The sequence below is a fragment of the Rhinatrema bivittatum genome, chromosome 11 (genome assembly GCF_901001135.1).
Source record: "Rhinatrema bivittatum chromosome 11, aRhiBiv1.1, whole genome shotgun sequence".
NCBI lineage: Eukaryota > Metazoa > Chordata > Amphibia > Gymnophiona > Rhinatrematidae > Rhinatrema > Rhinatrema bivittatum.
The window spans coordinates 26,282,216-26,298,736 of NC_042625.1; the positions used below are offsets into that span (position 1 = coordinate 26,282,216).

A 16,521-nucleotide genomic window follows, 5' to 3' on the forward strand; every position below is an offset into this window, starting at 1 on the left:
TGTAGAAGGGAAGCATGCTGCTGAGACACACTATACTGAACTTTCCTTTCTGAAGAAATTTGTTGAGGTTTCTGAGGTCCAGAAAGGGCGGAGGTCGCCTGTTTTCCTTGGAAGTAGGAAATAGTGGGATTAAGATCCTCTGCCTTGCTGTGTCCGGGGAACGGTGTCCCGAGCCCTGGTCCTCAGTAGGATGGACCATTCTGTTCTCTGGCAAGGTTTCAAAATCCAGAAGCCTGCCTGACTGGTGGAGCTGGTGTGATCTGGATATCAGTTGTTGATGTGAACGTGCTTTTTGAAGTGGACTGGTTGGTCTCACATGAGAGGTGGATAATACTCATGTGAGCGGTAAAAGGTCTTTCTAGCATCCCTCTTCGCTGGTTTGCTAGCCGAGGAGGGAGGATTTGCAAGAAACGAAAAGAGCTGTCTGTTGAGACAGTCGCTGCCCGACGTCTCCACTATGCCCACCTCACCTCTTTGGCGACTCCCTCTTTTGCCTGTTGGGTTTGGCTGCCGCGGCGTCCTCTTGCCACTCTCCTCCGGCGTCCCCGGATCGGCTAGATGCTGTACATCGCCATGTTTCCCAGCAGCCTAAGGGTGCGCCTGCGTAGCCCCGACTCAAGTACCAGCAATGGCGCGAACCTCAGAGACGTCCCCCTGAGGTGACATCTTCACCGGATACTTAAGGAATCTGAAAACGCTAACGAATCGAGTTAGCAAGGAGTTGGATACGGACAAGGTTACTCTCCTAGCTACTCTGCCTCCTCTGACTTACCAGGGGTACCCACTCTTCGGGGGCCTCGCTTCTCTTTTGCTTTTCAGATCACAGTCTGGAACTGGTACCCGCTCCTCGAGGGCCTACGTTCCGACTTGCTCCTGAATACCACTTCTGCCTGGAAGTCATCGCTGCCTACAACACCAGTGAGTTACCATCTCTCTCTCAGAGCTTTCCCTGGAACCAGGTACTCGCTCCTCGAGGGCCTAATTCATTCCAACCCCTGGGCTGCTTCTAAGAGACTATTGTGTGAGTGTTACCATCAAGGTTCTGTTCCTGAACTCTGCATACCCTGCCTGCTCACTATATTCAGTTTCTCTACAGCTCAGTATCCAGGATCACTGTTCCAGTATCTGAGGGACTACAGCCCAGCCGGGCACTTCCAGCTCACTACTGCCACCTCTGGTGGTTCAATATACTGTTTAATAAAAGAACAAGTGTGTGTCTCCATACTCTGCCTGACCGGTAGTCTCTCTTGGGATCTTCCCCTGGGGGCGTGGTCATCTGCCATTGGCCCAAGGATCCACCCACAACTACCACAAACACTAACAGATTGCTAACTCCATGGATCCGGCACAACTGAAGGCTATACCGGGCCTGGCCCAGCGCATTGTGGAGCAGCATGCTTGTAGTCTTATCTGGGCTGGTAATGTATTCCAGAGCTTGGGGCCTGCTATTGATATCACTCTCTCTCGCACCTGGCTAAGGCGTGCTGACTTTAGTGAAGGTATTGGCTGTTGCTGCACACTAAGCAGAACATTTCAACGCACTTTCAATGATAACACCTAGATCCTTTTCCTGAGTGGTGACTCTTAATGTGGAACCTTTGATTTTGTAGCTATAATTTGGGTTACTCTTCCCTAAGTGCATCACTTTGCACTTGTCCACATTAAATTTCATTTTCCATTTGCATGCTCAGTCTCCCAGTTTTGTAAGGTCCCCTTGCAATTTCTCACAATCCTCGTGATTTAACAACTTTGAATAGTTTTGTGTCATCTGCAAATTTGATCACTTCACTTGTTGTTCCCATTTCCAATTCATTTATAAATATATTAAAAAACAGAGGTCCCGGAACAGATCCCCGGGGGCACTCCACTATTCACCTTTTTTCATTGGGAAAATTTATCATTTAGCTCTATTCTTTGTTTTCTATCTTTTAACCAGTTGGCAATCCACAAAAGGTCATTTCCTAATACCCCATGACTTTTTAATTTCCTAAGAAGTCTCTCATGAGGGACTTTGTCAAAAGCTTTCTGGAAATCCAGATACACTATATCAACTGGCTCACCTTTATCCACATTTATTTACACCCTCAAAAAAAATGTAGCAAATTTGTGAGGCAAGACTTCCCTTGGCTAAATCCATAGAAACACAGAAACATAGAAATGATGACAGAAAAGGACTAAATGGTCCACCCAGTCTGTCCAGCAAGCCCACAGTAGCATCTGCCGTGCCATGCAGGTTTCCCCCATGCTTAGTATCCTTCAAAGATACATCACCCTGAACTATGCACTTATGCGCAACTGTCAGCTTTCCCACATCATCTAGTTTAAAAGCTGCACTATCGCCTTTTAATAGGTTAGTGCCAGCAGCTTGGTTCCACTCTGGTTAAGGTGGAGCCCATTATTTCAGAATAGGCCCCCTTCCCTAAAATGAAGCCCAGTTCCTAACTAATCTAAAACCATCTTCCCTGCATCACTGTCTCTGGAGCTCCACCTGCCTCTGGAGTCCTTCACGTGGAATGGGGAGCATTTCTAAGAATGCTAACCTGGAGGTTCTGGATTTCAACAAGAAATACTTATGAGAACCGCCATCATAACCAAAGTACTGTGTGTCTAAGTAGGCTCTTTATATAGCACTAACAATTCCCTACATCTCTCTCCTAGAACTCCAGACCATGGCAGATTAATGCTGCATAAACACTAAACTATCCATACTTGACCAGTTATATTGATTATATAATGTTTTAATGAGTAACATTGTAATTCTATTTATGCACAAATCTGAATACAGATATTAAAGTACTACAAAGATGCTTAGAGTTGAACGTGTGATATTCAGAAACAATGGTCAAGACAAAGCAGTTTACCTGGGCTCTAACAGTGCATGCAAATCCCCACATAGCCTTGTCTGGAGTGTTGTGCTCACGACCACTTCTCATTTCAAAGGAGAAAGTAACTGTATCCCCTTCCACCTTAAAATGAGAAAGAAAAAAACAAAACAGAACACTTTAGTCATCAAATTAATATTCTTGAAAGGCTAAACTAATTCTATGAATCTGCTTCCAAAAGAATTGCAATGACCCACAATCTTTGCTTGGTCTGAAGATGCTATTCAGTTTCTGACACCTACATGGTTATTAACATATAGTAATGTAGTAATGATGGCAGAAAAGGACCAAATGGTCCATCTAGTCTGCCCAGCAAGCTTCTTATGGTAATATCTGCCACACTGTGCAGGATTCCCCTATGTTGCTATTAAGAGTAGCAACTACTGCTCCATGCAGCTATCCCCATGTCTTATGATAACCCATAAAAAATGTACTGCTTGCCACATGGGTGACTGCTTTAAATTTCTGCCTATTTTTAAAGTGTTTACATTATAATACAAGATCTGTTCTTGTTCATTTCCTCTTCTCTTATCATTTTCAGACATCAGCAAGCACAGAGAAGAATATGCTAAGCTGGCATGCAGCTTGATGTGCTAGGGTTGTGGGGGAGACAGAATGAGAGATCTGCAACATCAATACAGAATAGGCAGGAAATAAAAACTGAACACAGAGTCATCTTTATCTCCTGTAAGATTATTTAATGTCACAAATAAATGAACTGACACCAGGTACAAACAAGAGTAAAACTCCTGCAGTAGAATCACTTCAGAGTTGCTATTTTTATGGCAATAAAAACTGAGGGGAAAAAACGGGGTTTGCAGTACTCTTCGGAGACTGGGTCCCAAACTACTGATGGGAAGCCTAAGTAAAGAATGATTAGATTTTGTTCACTAGTATTGTAATGATATTCAGAGCGGCATATGTACTAAAGGATTCTCTCTCATTTTGTGTCTATGGGAAAAATGCATAGGCCCCATATAGTCATATTTGCATTTTATTATACAGCTGAACAGTGCCTTGATAATGGATTCTGAAGATGCCAGGAGAGTGCAACACACAAATGACATTTTTCTCCCCAGCATTCAAGTCGGGCCTGGAGTGTTGATAAAAACAAACATGCGAAATGGGATACAGTATTTTACTCTTATTTATCTTACTTTACTTAATTCATACCCCACCTTTTCAGGCCAAAAGGGGTAGTCAAAGGATTTGGACATATGCAGACAATGCACAAAGTGGCAAAAAAGGTTAAAAAAAAGTATTTCTAAAAAGCAAGAATAGTGAATAGAGGACCTGTTCTAAGTAAAACAACACTAGGTGGTAATACCTTGACTAAGTCTTTTGGCCAACCAGTTCCTAAGACACTCCGACTGCCATATCCCAGTGTATTGCCTCCATATTCAGCGACCTTCCTGCTGTTTGTGTTAGGGCCTGCATATATCACCAACTTCAAAAAATTAAACAGACTATTACACCGTTAAAAAAAAGCACAAAGCATGTAAGACATTTACGCAGATGTCATTATTTACATCTTATTGCAATGGAAATGCAAAGACTACGCAAAACCAACCAGCCTGTGACATTGTAGAACATGCAAAGAAAAGTGACTTCCCTCGCCTCTTTTCTCAAGCCGAGGCCACCTTTTCATCTGAAAGTAAACGAGGCACTGGGAACATTAACGTAAAAAGCAAAGAGGAGCCCAGCTAGAGGAAGAGGTGGTTGTAAAATTTCTCTATCCATTTCAAAGCAACCCATCAACTTTTAGTGTGTCAAAGTTATTCCTGTATGGTTTTTGTTTTGATATTATGTATTCTATGTTTTTGTCTTGTATTTTTTGTTTTTGATATTATGCATTTTATAGTTTTATGTGCTCTGCTTGTATCACTTTTCTGAAAAAGCAGAAAATAAAAGCCCATTATATAAAAGACAAGACAAAGAGAGGCCCAACAATGTTCCTCAAAAGGGCATTAAGATATTTACTAACAGTTGTAAGACGGCAGTTCAAAAGAGAACCATTAAACGATGCAGGGCCTGCTCTATAAGCCACATATGGAGAGGCGGAAGGAGCTAAATATATACTCTAAAAGAATGAAGGGAAAAGGCAGATAGGATACCAACAATAAAATATCTAGCAGGCTTCAGTAAAGTATCAGATGGTAGCATAGTCTGTAGAATGAGTAGATTGAGAAGCTGGTGTCATCACATGAAGCTGAAGGGAAAGAGGCTCCAAAGAAATGTGAGAAAAGAACTTTTTTTTTTCACCAAGAGGGTGACAGACATCTGGGCAGACTTTCAGCATCGGAAGGCAGAAGCCAAAACAGTGACAGAATTCAAGCACCTTTGGGAAAGACAATGGGACCTTAGCAGCAGGGTAGGGGTGGGAGAGGCATCAGCGAGTGAGTAGGATCTATGGCAGCACAGTGAACAAGTACAAATAAGCAGAATGAGAGAACCAAATGGCTTTTTTCTGCCAAAACCTTCCACGTTTTCTAAGAACTGAGACATGCAGAATTGTTCTCCCTGAGGTACATGGATTTAAAAAAGCGTTTTACAATACTGTCCTCAGCTCCCCTCTCTCTGGCTTCTCAACGATATAAGGAAGCAGCTTTGGAGACAAGAGAGATGCTTTAAACAATCATTCAGCACAATATATAAAATGTATGAATGAAGAAGAACAGGATTATGTACACAAAATACTCCAGTTCATTTTAAAACGTATAATAGCATCCGCGGCTGAAGAGTCACTGTTTTTAGTTGGATTTATAATAGCAAGCTTGGCAATAAAATGAAATCAATACTGAATGTATTAGCTGGTCACCAACTATGTGTTCATTGCAATCTGATGCGATTTTTTCCTCTATTGGTATATTCATCACTCTAAGGCTGCCAATCTGTCTCAACTTATGAAAAGCTTAACATATTGATGACAGATCCCTTACTTCATGAAAATACTTCTGGACAGGAAATTTCATTATTTTTTTTTTTAATAAGCAAAGCAACATATGTGTACATCAGCAAAGTTAAAAGATGACTGTATAGTATTAGATAGATCAATAGATAGATTGATAGTAAGATGAATTCTGTTTGATGATGTAGCACTGTGATTAGAAGGTAGCTGTAAGGTGTAACTATGACATGACAAACATGCCATTACAAGCTAAGGGCGATGCCACTGACGTATGTGTAAGAAAGTTGACACCATTTTGGAATTCAATGGGTAGAACAGCCTCCAAAATAAAAATCAGGCCTAAACACATGGTAAAAAACACAAACATGAGAAGGTGATCAAGAAGAGAAGTTAATGTTGTCAACTCTGCAGGAGTGTAATCACACGATGTGAAATATCTATTGCAACATTATGTAGATTTTTGTCTGCTATATCTGTGGTTACAGTTTAATAGGTGTTAACAGCCACTGGACTTAACTTTATTTAGTACTTGAAGGATACACTTTTCAAATGCCAATAAAACAGGACTTTTGCATTATTGACAACTATTTCATGGGACAAAAAAAGTATCCAACAGCATCAGTGGAAGGAAGTGCATTAAGTGCTGGCTATTCAAACCTCATAGCAGCCCACGCAATGGTAGTGGCAGAGGAAGATCTTCATATTCTTTTTCCATTTACAGGTAACATGCATTAGCAAAAGAATCAATAAAACTGAGCAATAGCAGATACAATAGCGCTTGTCCTGACTTACCTTATCATAGTCGTACTGCGAGGAGCATCGACTGTCAAATCTCAGATAGAGGCAGCGGGCACCTGGGATATGCACAGTCTCTTTAAACTTATAGTTGTCCCTGACAGGATGTGCTGTTTCTACAGTCTTCCCAGCAGCCCATGGAGCAGGGATCTTCAAACCAGTGAGAAAGCCTGGCTCCTCTTTCTCTTCTAGCATTCTAAAAAACCATCCAGCCATACAGATACACAAATGCATTACTATGTAAAACTTACATTTATTCTGGATTAAGATAGTACATGTTATCAAAGTGTTCAGAAAAAGAAAAAAAAAAGAATCAAAGCCTCCAGAGATCCAACATAGGATTCTATGTTGATCTATAGTAAGAATGGAACAACGGTATATAAAATGTCTAAATAAATAAATTCTAACATTTGGTATCATGATAATATACTTTTCCTGCTACCCTCACAGGCAGAATGATATCAGCCTTGCAGTCACAGGTATACTTTCAAAGCATCAACATCTTAAAAAGTCATGCATTTTTTTGGTAGTTATGCAATATAACAAGGGTAGTGATATACACTTTTTAAATACATAGTATATAATTTGTCATTTTTAAAAATTACTTTTCAAAATAGTGATCATACTTTAAAAATCATTTTCATAAAACTATCTTCAGATTCCTTCATTGGCAGTTTAATATTTTCTCTCTAGAATAAACACACAAAAACAGAACCAGAACTAATGGCATAGAATTAGTTACCTATCATCAGGGAACAGCTTGCATTTCTGTTCTGATGCTCCACTGGGGGAGCTGCCCAAATCTGAGAAAACTGGTGACTGGGTTTTAAGCAGCAAGGCCGTCTGTAAAAGTACACAAGTACATTATTTCCAATTTATAACTGGCTAATTTCACATACAGGCTGCTATTAAGTGGGCAGTGAGTGGGTATCTTTAGGACAATTCCTTTCTCCGATCACACTTACCCTGCGGACTCTAATCAGGTACTGCTGAACATCAGAGCTCACTAGCTGAAATTCAGCCCTGACCCTGGAATGCTTCCAGTGCTGCCTTTTTTTTTTTTTCCCCACCCCAACTCAATGAGTTCCATGGACAAAACTGAACAGGGGACAATGCTGAAATTTGTTTTGTCCAGTTAACTCTAAATGTTACCTGAACACAAAATCTTTGAAATCAACTTCACAGTTACTAAATAACAGGCCGATAAGGGGAGGAAAACGCGCGTCCAACCCGCAGCACCTAATAGCGCCCTCAACATGCAAATGCATGTTGAGGGCCCTATTAGGTATGCGCGCGCGATTCAGAAAGAAAAACGTGCAGCCAAGCCGCACATTTTACTTTCAGAAATTAGCGCCGACCTTAATTTCTTCCGGCACCGGGAAAGTGCACAGAAAAGCAGTAAAAACTGCTTTTCTGTGCACCCTCCGACTTAATATCATAGCGATATTAAGTCGGAGGTCCCAAAGAGTAAAAAAAGTAAAAAAAAAAAAAAAATTTTGAATTCGGCCCGCGGCTGTCGGGCTGAAAACCGGACACTCAATTTTGCCAGCGTCCAGTTTTGGAGCCCGTGGCTGTCAGCGGGCTCGAGAACAGACACCGGCCAAATTGAGCGTCGGCTGTCAAACCCGCTGACAGCCGCCGCTCCTGTCCAAAAAGAGCGCTAGGGACGCACTAGTGTCCCTAGCGCCTCTTTTTACCGCCGGGCCTAATTTAAATAAATTAACTTACTGTATTGCGCGCACAGGAGAGCGGGCACTCGCCCGCTCTCCCGCTTTTTTTTTTACTGTATCAGCCCGTAAGTGATGTGACCACTGTGTTAGTTCACTTAGATGGGTGGGAATAAAGGTCAAGCAAGTTGTAAGAGATGTTTTGTTTTTTTTAACTAACAATACACTTCATACTTAACTTTCAAGAGAGCTAGATTTCTTACATCAGGTGAGAACAAAATGAGCTAAGAATAAAGTCTGAATATATACAAAGAAACTGTAGATTAGTTATAACGGCAGGTGAAATTTTAAAATTTGTAACCTGCACTTTCTACTTTTCTAGGTGGGTAACATCTTCACATTCATAATATAAAACACATTCAACAATCAATGCAATAATGCATTCTACACACGATGCAATCAAATTACCAGAGAGTTGTTAAACATGACAACTGGTGCACAGCACTTTGACATCTTTTTACCCTTAAGTCACAGCCCATTACCCAATGCCACCATTTACTGTATATATCAGCTACTCCAAATACTTGGATAAACAATAAGGGGTGACCAAATTCGGGAAATATGCACACAAGCCGGGCCGGCATATACCAAGTGGATTTTAAAAGGCACCTGCATAGGCGTGTTTCTCCCACTACATGAACAAAAGCATTTTCCAAAAAAAGGGGCGGCACATGGGTGTAGTCTGGGCATGAGCATTCTAGGATTTATGAATTAAACCAGCACATAAATAATTACACGCACAAGCGCACGCTAAGTTCCCCTACTGCGAAACTTTACTTCTGCTATGGATGGCATTTAAGTCCTAAAACAAAAACAACCTAAGCTAGTCAGTGGGATTTTAAGGGTCAGAGCTAACAGGATAAAAGGGAGGCTAATTAACTAGGGGGGTTAGGAAGTCCTATCCTTTACCTGGGCAAGCTGGGAACGAACTGGGGAAATGGTAGATGCGTCGGCATGCATCTACTAAAATCCTCCCACTTATGTAGTAGAGACAGCATTCGTGCACACATGTACGCATGTACAGCCTATTTTATATTATAAAAAGGTCACGTCCTGGGGCGCTATTCCAACGTCTGCCAGGATGGACACTTGAGTGCTGAGCTCCTCACCCCTAATTGCTGTATCCATCCCTGATTTTAACAAATTCAAGGAAACTTGAGTGATTTCCTCATCCAGCCACTTACTTACCATCACTGATGGCGGCCAAGAGAAAAACCGCCGATTTGAAGCAGTTTTCCTACAGCAAGGTGGCCACAGAAACACCCTCCGAAGATAGCGAGCAGATCGAGAAAGCCACGGAGACACCCAGCGGCAAAGTTGAGGAACGCTGTCCGTTAAACCCAGGAGCCCACACTGCCTTTATGGACTTACCTTTGAAAGATGAGATCCAGAGATGATTTCTCGATTTGCGATCAGATATGTGGCAACATAAGGCACATTTATTCGCCTCTATGTCGGAGATTCGTGAAGACCTTGCAGCCCTGGGAGCCCATGTGGACAAGTTGGACATTAGGGTTGAAGGTCACGGAGACTCCATTAACGGGCTTACCACATAGCAAAAACGAATGCACCTCGAGCTTTCGCTTCTTACTGATAAATTGGAGGACTTAGAAAACTGGTAGAGACACTACAGCTTCCGGATTCGCAGATTTCCAGAGACCAAGGAATACACTGACGCTAGTGCCACTGCCATGCAGATATGTACTTTCATCCTTACCCATGGTGAGCTGGAGTCTGCTGGCTTGAATTCCTCCCTTCCAACAATTTGGCTAGAGAGAGCTCATCAAGCCTTGGGTCCATGGCAAGACAAGCGTCCTCGCGACATAGTTATCTGTTTCCACAGCTATGCGCAAAAAGTACAGGTCTACGAATCTGCACTAAGACAAGCAGACTGGCTATGGGAAGGCCATACCTTGTCCATCTATCAAGACCTTGCGCCACCTACGCTACGTTGATGCTTTGAACTTCAAGAAGTAAAATGGCTCTGCATGCAGATGGAATCCGCTATCGTTGGACTTCCCCTTTTAGTCTTCAATTTCAAATCAAAGGAGTCACCCATCGCATAAAATCGGTCACAGAGGCCACAAGTGCGTTTCAGCAGGCCAATCTGAACGTCAACTTCCAACTCCCCAAGTTGGCGTCGGAGACTCAGAAGATGGATACTCTGCCCCGCTGGCATAGAACCAGCAAAGGAGGCAAATGACAGACGTCATTCCAAGGACTCTTGCTCTGCACTTTCAGACCAGGGTTGATTGACTCCAGTGGACCTTGCTATTTGTTGTTCTGTTTGGTTGCATACAATAGTGATTGCTATTTCTCTTATGATGTTGCCTAATTTTTAGTCTTGGTTCTTAAGAATGGAAATGTGAATTGCTTTGACATGAAAGTACTCAGTTATGATGAGGGCGATGTTCTCTGTCTTTTATATTTCATATTTTGGGGGTGGAAATTTTCTCCTCGGGAGTTCTTTTCTGGCAGATGTTTGGGTCCTCTGGTAGGAGTGAGATCCACCATTTGGGGAGGGCAGATCATGGAGGGGGTTTTAGGGTCTACAGAGAGGTGCCTTTTACTAGTACCTTGGTTTCTTATCTCACTCAACTACAACAGCATATGGATATTCTTTTTACTCCAGACTACACTAGTGCTATATCAGCATCTATATTTTATAATTTTTTTCCTTTTTCTCCAATGGCTGCTCGAATTGTGTCTCTGAATGAAAAGGGCCTTAACACCTCTCGCAAGTGCTTTCTTTTAAGCAAGGAGCTTGAACATCAAAAAGCAGCTATAGCTCTAGTGCAGGAAAACGCATTTGCGAAAACGGCATGACATCTACTCTCCGAACCTTCTTTTCCTCATAATTTTTTGGCAGCCAGTTCTAAGGAGTCTAAGTACGCTAGTGTGGGAATACTGATTTCTAGCTCTTTGGTTCATGAACTGCTTTTTCAACTTGTGGATTCAATGGGATGGTTTTTACTGCCTAAGATACAGGTGGGCAAGGATATTTTTACTATTTTGACTGTTTATTTTCTCAACACTAATCAAGTTTCCTTTTTAAAAACCTTGGATGATATCCTTCTCAACCATGCAGAGGGTTCTTTAATAGAGGGGGTGATTTTAATTTAACTAGAAATCCAGCTCTAGATAATTCTTCTTCCTCTTCTGCATCTTCACATAGCCCATGGAAGTCATTGACCTCACTTTTCTTACAATGGGGTTTGGTTGATATATGGAGACAGCGTTATCCCACATCATGCACTTATACATTTTATTCCTCTCCCCATGGGACTTATTCTCATATTGTCTATTTCTTTCTTGATAAAACTTTGCAGATTAATGTTCGGGGGGTAAGAATAGGAAATATCACCTGGTCCAATCACGCCCCTATTTGTGTGGATATTCAGTTTCAAGGTGTTAATGCAGGCCTTCGCTTTTGGCAGTTAAATGATAACTTACTGAAAGATGAGCCATTTTTGCTTTCTTTGGGCAAGCATATACAGGAATACTTCCAGACCAATTCCACAGAAGAGATGTCTAAACCGGTGGTATGGGAGTGCTCTAAGGCAATAGCTCGAGGATGTCTCATTTCTTGGGCCACTTTTTGTAAGAAAGAGCGGGAGAGGCATAGGAATTCTTTATTAGATCAAATATCTCATCTCACTAGTCTCCATATGACTACCCAATCTCCGACTATATAAGCATCTTCTGCATGTCAAGGATGAGCTCAGGGCTATTGACGATGAGTCTCTTAATCACAAATTAGATTTGCTTAAACAATCTTATTATGAGTGGGGGAATAAAGCAAGCCAGTATCTGGCATAGCGCCTGAAGGTTTTTTAAACTCAAGGCTCTGTGGCTAAAATTAAAAACTGCTATATCGCCATTCAGAATTCCCAGGACAAAGGTTTTTCAATAAGTTCGGCGGTGAAGTTTGTTTAGACTGTGTCTGTGCTCAAGTTAAAACTAACTTTTTCAACTAAGCAACTGTCTAGTGCTTTTCAAGAACCACGGGTGGCTCTGCTGACCCACGGCTTAGGATCTTTATCCGCTGTACGTTCAATCCTTACAAATGCTTCGTGCAATACACACTGAAGTTCAGCATTCACGTCAAGCGATTCAGTTGACTGCCCTAGATTTTTCTAGACTGCATACAATCAACCCAAGGTATCCTGCATAGAGACGCTCTAGCCCTTAAGATTCACAGAAGTTTTGGTCCCCCTGACGCAGCCCCTGATGCGAAACACGGCCGCGTCAGGGTCCTTGTGTGTTTTATATTATCTGTGACTATGTACTTAGAAATATGTACCACATTGGTGATTGTATGTACAATTAAAATTTCTATATTGTTAAGAGATATTGATCAGTATATTGTTAGCCACACATTACTTTTCGTTGTAAAATTAAAAATCCCCAGGGTGACCCAGAGACCACTTCAGTGGGTATACGGGAATGTTTTCTAAATTCTACTCAACTTTGAACAACCAAAACACGTCTATTTTAGATTCTAATATCAATGATTATCTTAGTTGTACTCTACTATCCAAACTCACTATGGAGCAACAGCAATATCTGGATAGCCCCATCAGTACTCTTGAGGTATTGAATATGATCAAGCAGTTAAAAGCTGGAAAATCCCCAGGATTGGAAGGCTTTTCCACCGGGTACTATAAAAGCTACTCTCACATCATAGTATTCCCTTTGACCGATATGTTTAATTTTCTTAGAGACTGAGGTTCTCTTACTACGAATTCCAATGTAGCTGGAATCTCAGTCATAGCCAAGCCAGGCAGGGATCCAATGCTATGTGGGTCTTACCAACCTATATCCTTAATAACTCTTGCTCTGAAGATATTAGCACAGGTAACTCACTGAAAGGTTAAATGGGATTTTACCCTCACTTGCACACTTTGACCAAGTAGGCTTTGTTTCCAGCTGGATGGCGGCCAACAATGTCCGTAAGATTGATATCATATGGTGGGACCAGAAGCAGCAAATTCCAACTGTTTTGCTATTGATGCGGAAAAGGCGTTTGACTTGGTTCACTGGTCTTTTCTCTTCAAACCTTAACCAAGATTCGCTTTGGCTGTTTCTTCCTTCAATGGTTATTGAAGTTATATGAACATCCTTCCACCCGAGTAAAGATTAACAGAGGATACAAGGATCTTTTTGGTATTAGGAGGGGAATGAGGCAGGGATGCCCTTTGTCCCCTTTACTGTTTGCTTTATTTTTGGAATCTTTCACATCTCGAGTTCGTTCATCCTCCCAAATCGCAGGGATTTGATTGGGTGGTCATCAGTTCAAATCCTCTCTCTTTGCTGATGATATCATGCTCATTCTGTCTGACCCTCCTATTTCTCTAAAAGGGGTTATTGATAAACTCAATCACTTTGGCAAAGTTTCGGGTCTCAAAATTAATTTTGAAAAATCCGAAATCTTAAATATAAACTTGCCTGAGGGGGAATTTAAAAATCTCAAGTGACTATTTTCCTTTAAATGGGCTAAGAACACCCTCAAGTATTTGGGGGTGCACATCAGCCCTCGGGTTTCAGTCCTTTATGCTCTGAATTATATCCCTTTGTTGAAGGCAGTTGACCAAGATTTGGAAAGATGGTCTTGGGATACTTTTTCTTGGTTGGGGCTCATAGCCATGATAAAAATGAATATCTTACCATGCTTTCTTTATTTTTTCCTAATTCTTCCCATTTTTTTTTAATCTCCCGCAATTCTACACACATAGCAAAAAAAGATTTTTATTTTATTTGGAGGAGATGTCCACCTTGGGTTGCTCGGTTGACTCTTTAACAACCCAAGCTGCGGGGAGGACTTGGAGAACCTAACTTGATTTGGTACTTTGGTGCCTCTCAGTTATGGGCTCTAATCGATCTCCATAAGATGAAAAATGTAAAACAATGGGTTTTGTTAGAGCAAGCCATAGCAGGACTCATGCTGTTATCTGCCATGCCCTGGCAGCCAAATTCTTCTTGGAGAACTCCTTTTTGTCTCCCCTTCACACTGCAAGTGACCCTAAGAGTCTGATGTCAACGGCGGCCTGTTTTGGTTGGTAGCAGCACCTTTTTACTACTAACTCATCTTTTTCATAATGGGGTAGATTTTATAAATGTACGCGAGGGCGTACTTTTGTTCGTGCACCAGGCGCGAACAAAAGTACGCTGGATTTTATAAGATACGCGCGTAGCCGCGCGTATCTTATAAAATCCGGGGTTGGCGCGCGCAAGGGAGTGCACATTTGTGCAACCTGCATGCGCCGAGCCCAGCACGCGCTGCCTGTTTCCTCCGAGGCCGCTCCGAAATCGGAGCGGCCTCGGAGGGAACTTTCCTGCCGCCTCCCCTCACCTTCCCCTCCCTTCCCCTACCTAACCCACCCCCCCGGCCCTATCTAAAACCCCCCCTACCTTTGTTGGCAGATTTACGCCTGCGGAAAGCAGATGTAAATCTGCGCGCACCAGCGGGCTTGCTGGCGCGCCATCACCCAACCCGGGGGCTGGTCCGGAGGCCTCGACCACGCCCCTGGGCCGGCACCACGCCCCTGGGCCCGCCCCCAAACGCCACGTCACTCGTGGCACGCCCCCCCCCCCCCCGACGCGCGTCCCGGGGCTCGGCGCGCACGGGGGGGGGGTTTTGGGGTAGGTTTTCGGGGGGTACGCGCGTACCCCTTTGAAAATCTACCCCAATGCTATTTTCCCATGTGGTTTCCAGTCTAAGACCTTTGCATTGTGGCAGACTATGGGTATTTCCTACATTGAACATTTATATAGTCAGGGAACTTTTCTGGTCTTTAGACAAGTTAAGAGACTTATATGGATTGGGAACAGTGGATTTTTTAGCATATGCACAAATGAATCATTTTATTGCTTCTTCTCTTCGAGCAATATCCTCAGTCTGACTAAATCTTTATTCGAAAACTATTGCCGACATGTTGATACCTAAGATTTACACACTTCTAAATGGTCATCTGATTAAACCCTTTAACCAACTGAAGGACTGGGATAAAGATTCGGGTCATCCCTTGAGCGTTGAGGAGTGGCACAGTTTTTTTTTTTTATCATCTGGTTAATGTTGTATTTCAGTAACTTTGCAAGAAAATTGCTGTAAATTATTTTATCGCTGACATTTGATGCCCACTCGTTTACACTGATTATTTCCTAGAGTGTCAAACACCTGTTGGAGAAAATGCAAGTGTTCTGGCTCTTTTTTCCACATTTGGTAGCAGTGTGAGAAAGTAACTTCTTTTTGGGCATATATTACTGAATGGCTAATACAGATTATAAAGCTCTCTCTTGATGTGGAGCCATGTCATACCCTCCTTTATCTCTCTCTGCCTAACCTGAATAAGCCTTCTCAATGCTTCTCCCAGCAAGTGTTTCTTGCGGCCCATTGTAAGCTAACGACTTTTTGGATGCAAGTTGATGTCCCACTTTTGTCCCAGGTGATTCATCACTTACATAGTTATTATCAATTAGCCCGTCTCACAACAGTACAACATAATCGATTGAAATCTTTCCAGGCCACGTGTGGTTCTTTCACTGACTGGTTGCGAACCCATGATTGAGCTGCGCTCTAGGGGTGGTTGTCTGCGGCTTATGCTTTTCAGTGAGATGTTGTCCTTTCCCTTCATATTCTTGTATTTGTATATTTTTTTGTCATAATTACTGCTGATTAGCACTGTTTCCCTTATTCTGACGCTGTTAGTTTTGATTATCAATTGTTGTAGTAGACCATGTAATTATAGGTTTTTCTCTTTTTTGCTAGGGTACTTATTGGATTGTTGGAAGGTGAGTAGGGTGGGGGAATATGGTTTAATTAGACAATGAGTGTGTTTCATACACTGTACTGCTTTATTGTTGTCATTGCTTCACCCAATATACTTACAATTAAAAAAAAAAAATGGCCGCATCCTTTGACGCGAGCCAGCATACACGTGTACATGTGTGCCCACATGCCAGTGTACCGTCCCTGGCCTAGAATTGTTTCCTGAATATCCATGTACATGTTTCTACTCTCCAATCCTCAAACAGAATTCCAGAGGAGAGGAGACCAGAGACCACAAACATCCTCACTCAGGACTCTGATAACCACAGTAAGCACATATATCACACACCTAACAATTATGCTCAGACGATCTGAAGATACATGGCAATTTTTGAATACTGTGTTGAGACAGACAGGAGTATCCATGCAGAGCTTTGTGAA

The 16,521-nt window shown here is 42.2% G+C and overlaps 1 protein-coding gene across 6 annotated transcripts in view; it reads right to left on the reverse strand.

Annotated features, from left to right (window-relative positions):
- Positions 1 to 16,521, reverse strand: part of HECTD4 (HECT domain E3 ubiquitin protein ligase 4) — a 541,903-nt gene that overhangs the window by 341,133 nt on the left and 184,249 nt on the right. For 5 of the 6 annotated variants that reach the window (XM_029571656.1, XM_029571654.1, XM_029571655.1 and 2 more), the window contains 4 exons: positions 7,328 to 7,428; positions 6,583 to 6,781; positions 4,210 to 4,329; positions 2,862 to 2,966 (listed from right to left, as the gene is read on the reverse strand). In XM_029571656.1, the coding sequence (XP_029427516.1) occupies positions 2,862 to 2,966; positions 4,210 to 4,329; positions 6,583 to 6,781; positions 7,328 to 7,428 (525 nt within the window). The remainder of the gene's footprint in view (positions 1 to 2,861; positions 2,967 to 4,209; positions 4,330 to 6,582; positions 6,782 to 7,327; positions 7,429 to 16,521) is intronic. The other variant, XM_029571657.1, reaches the window with a different exon arrangement.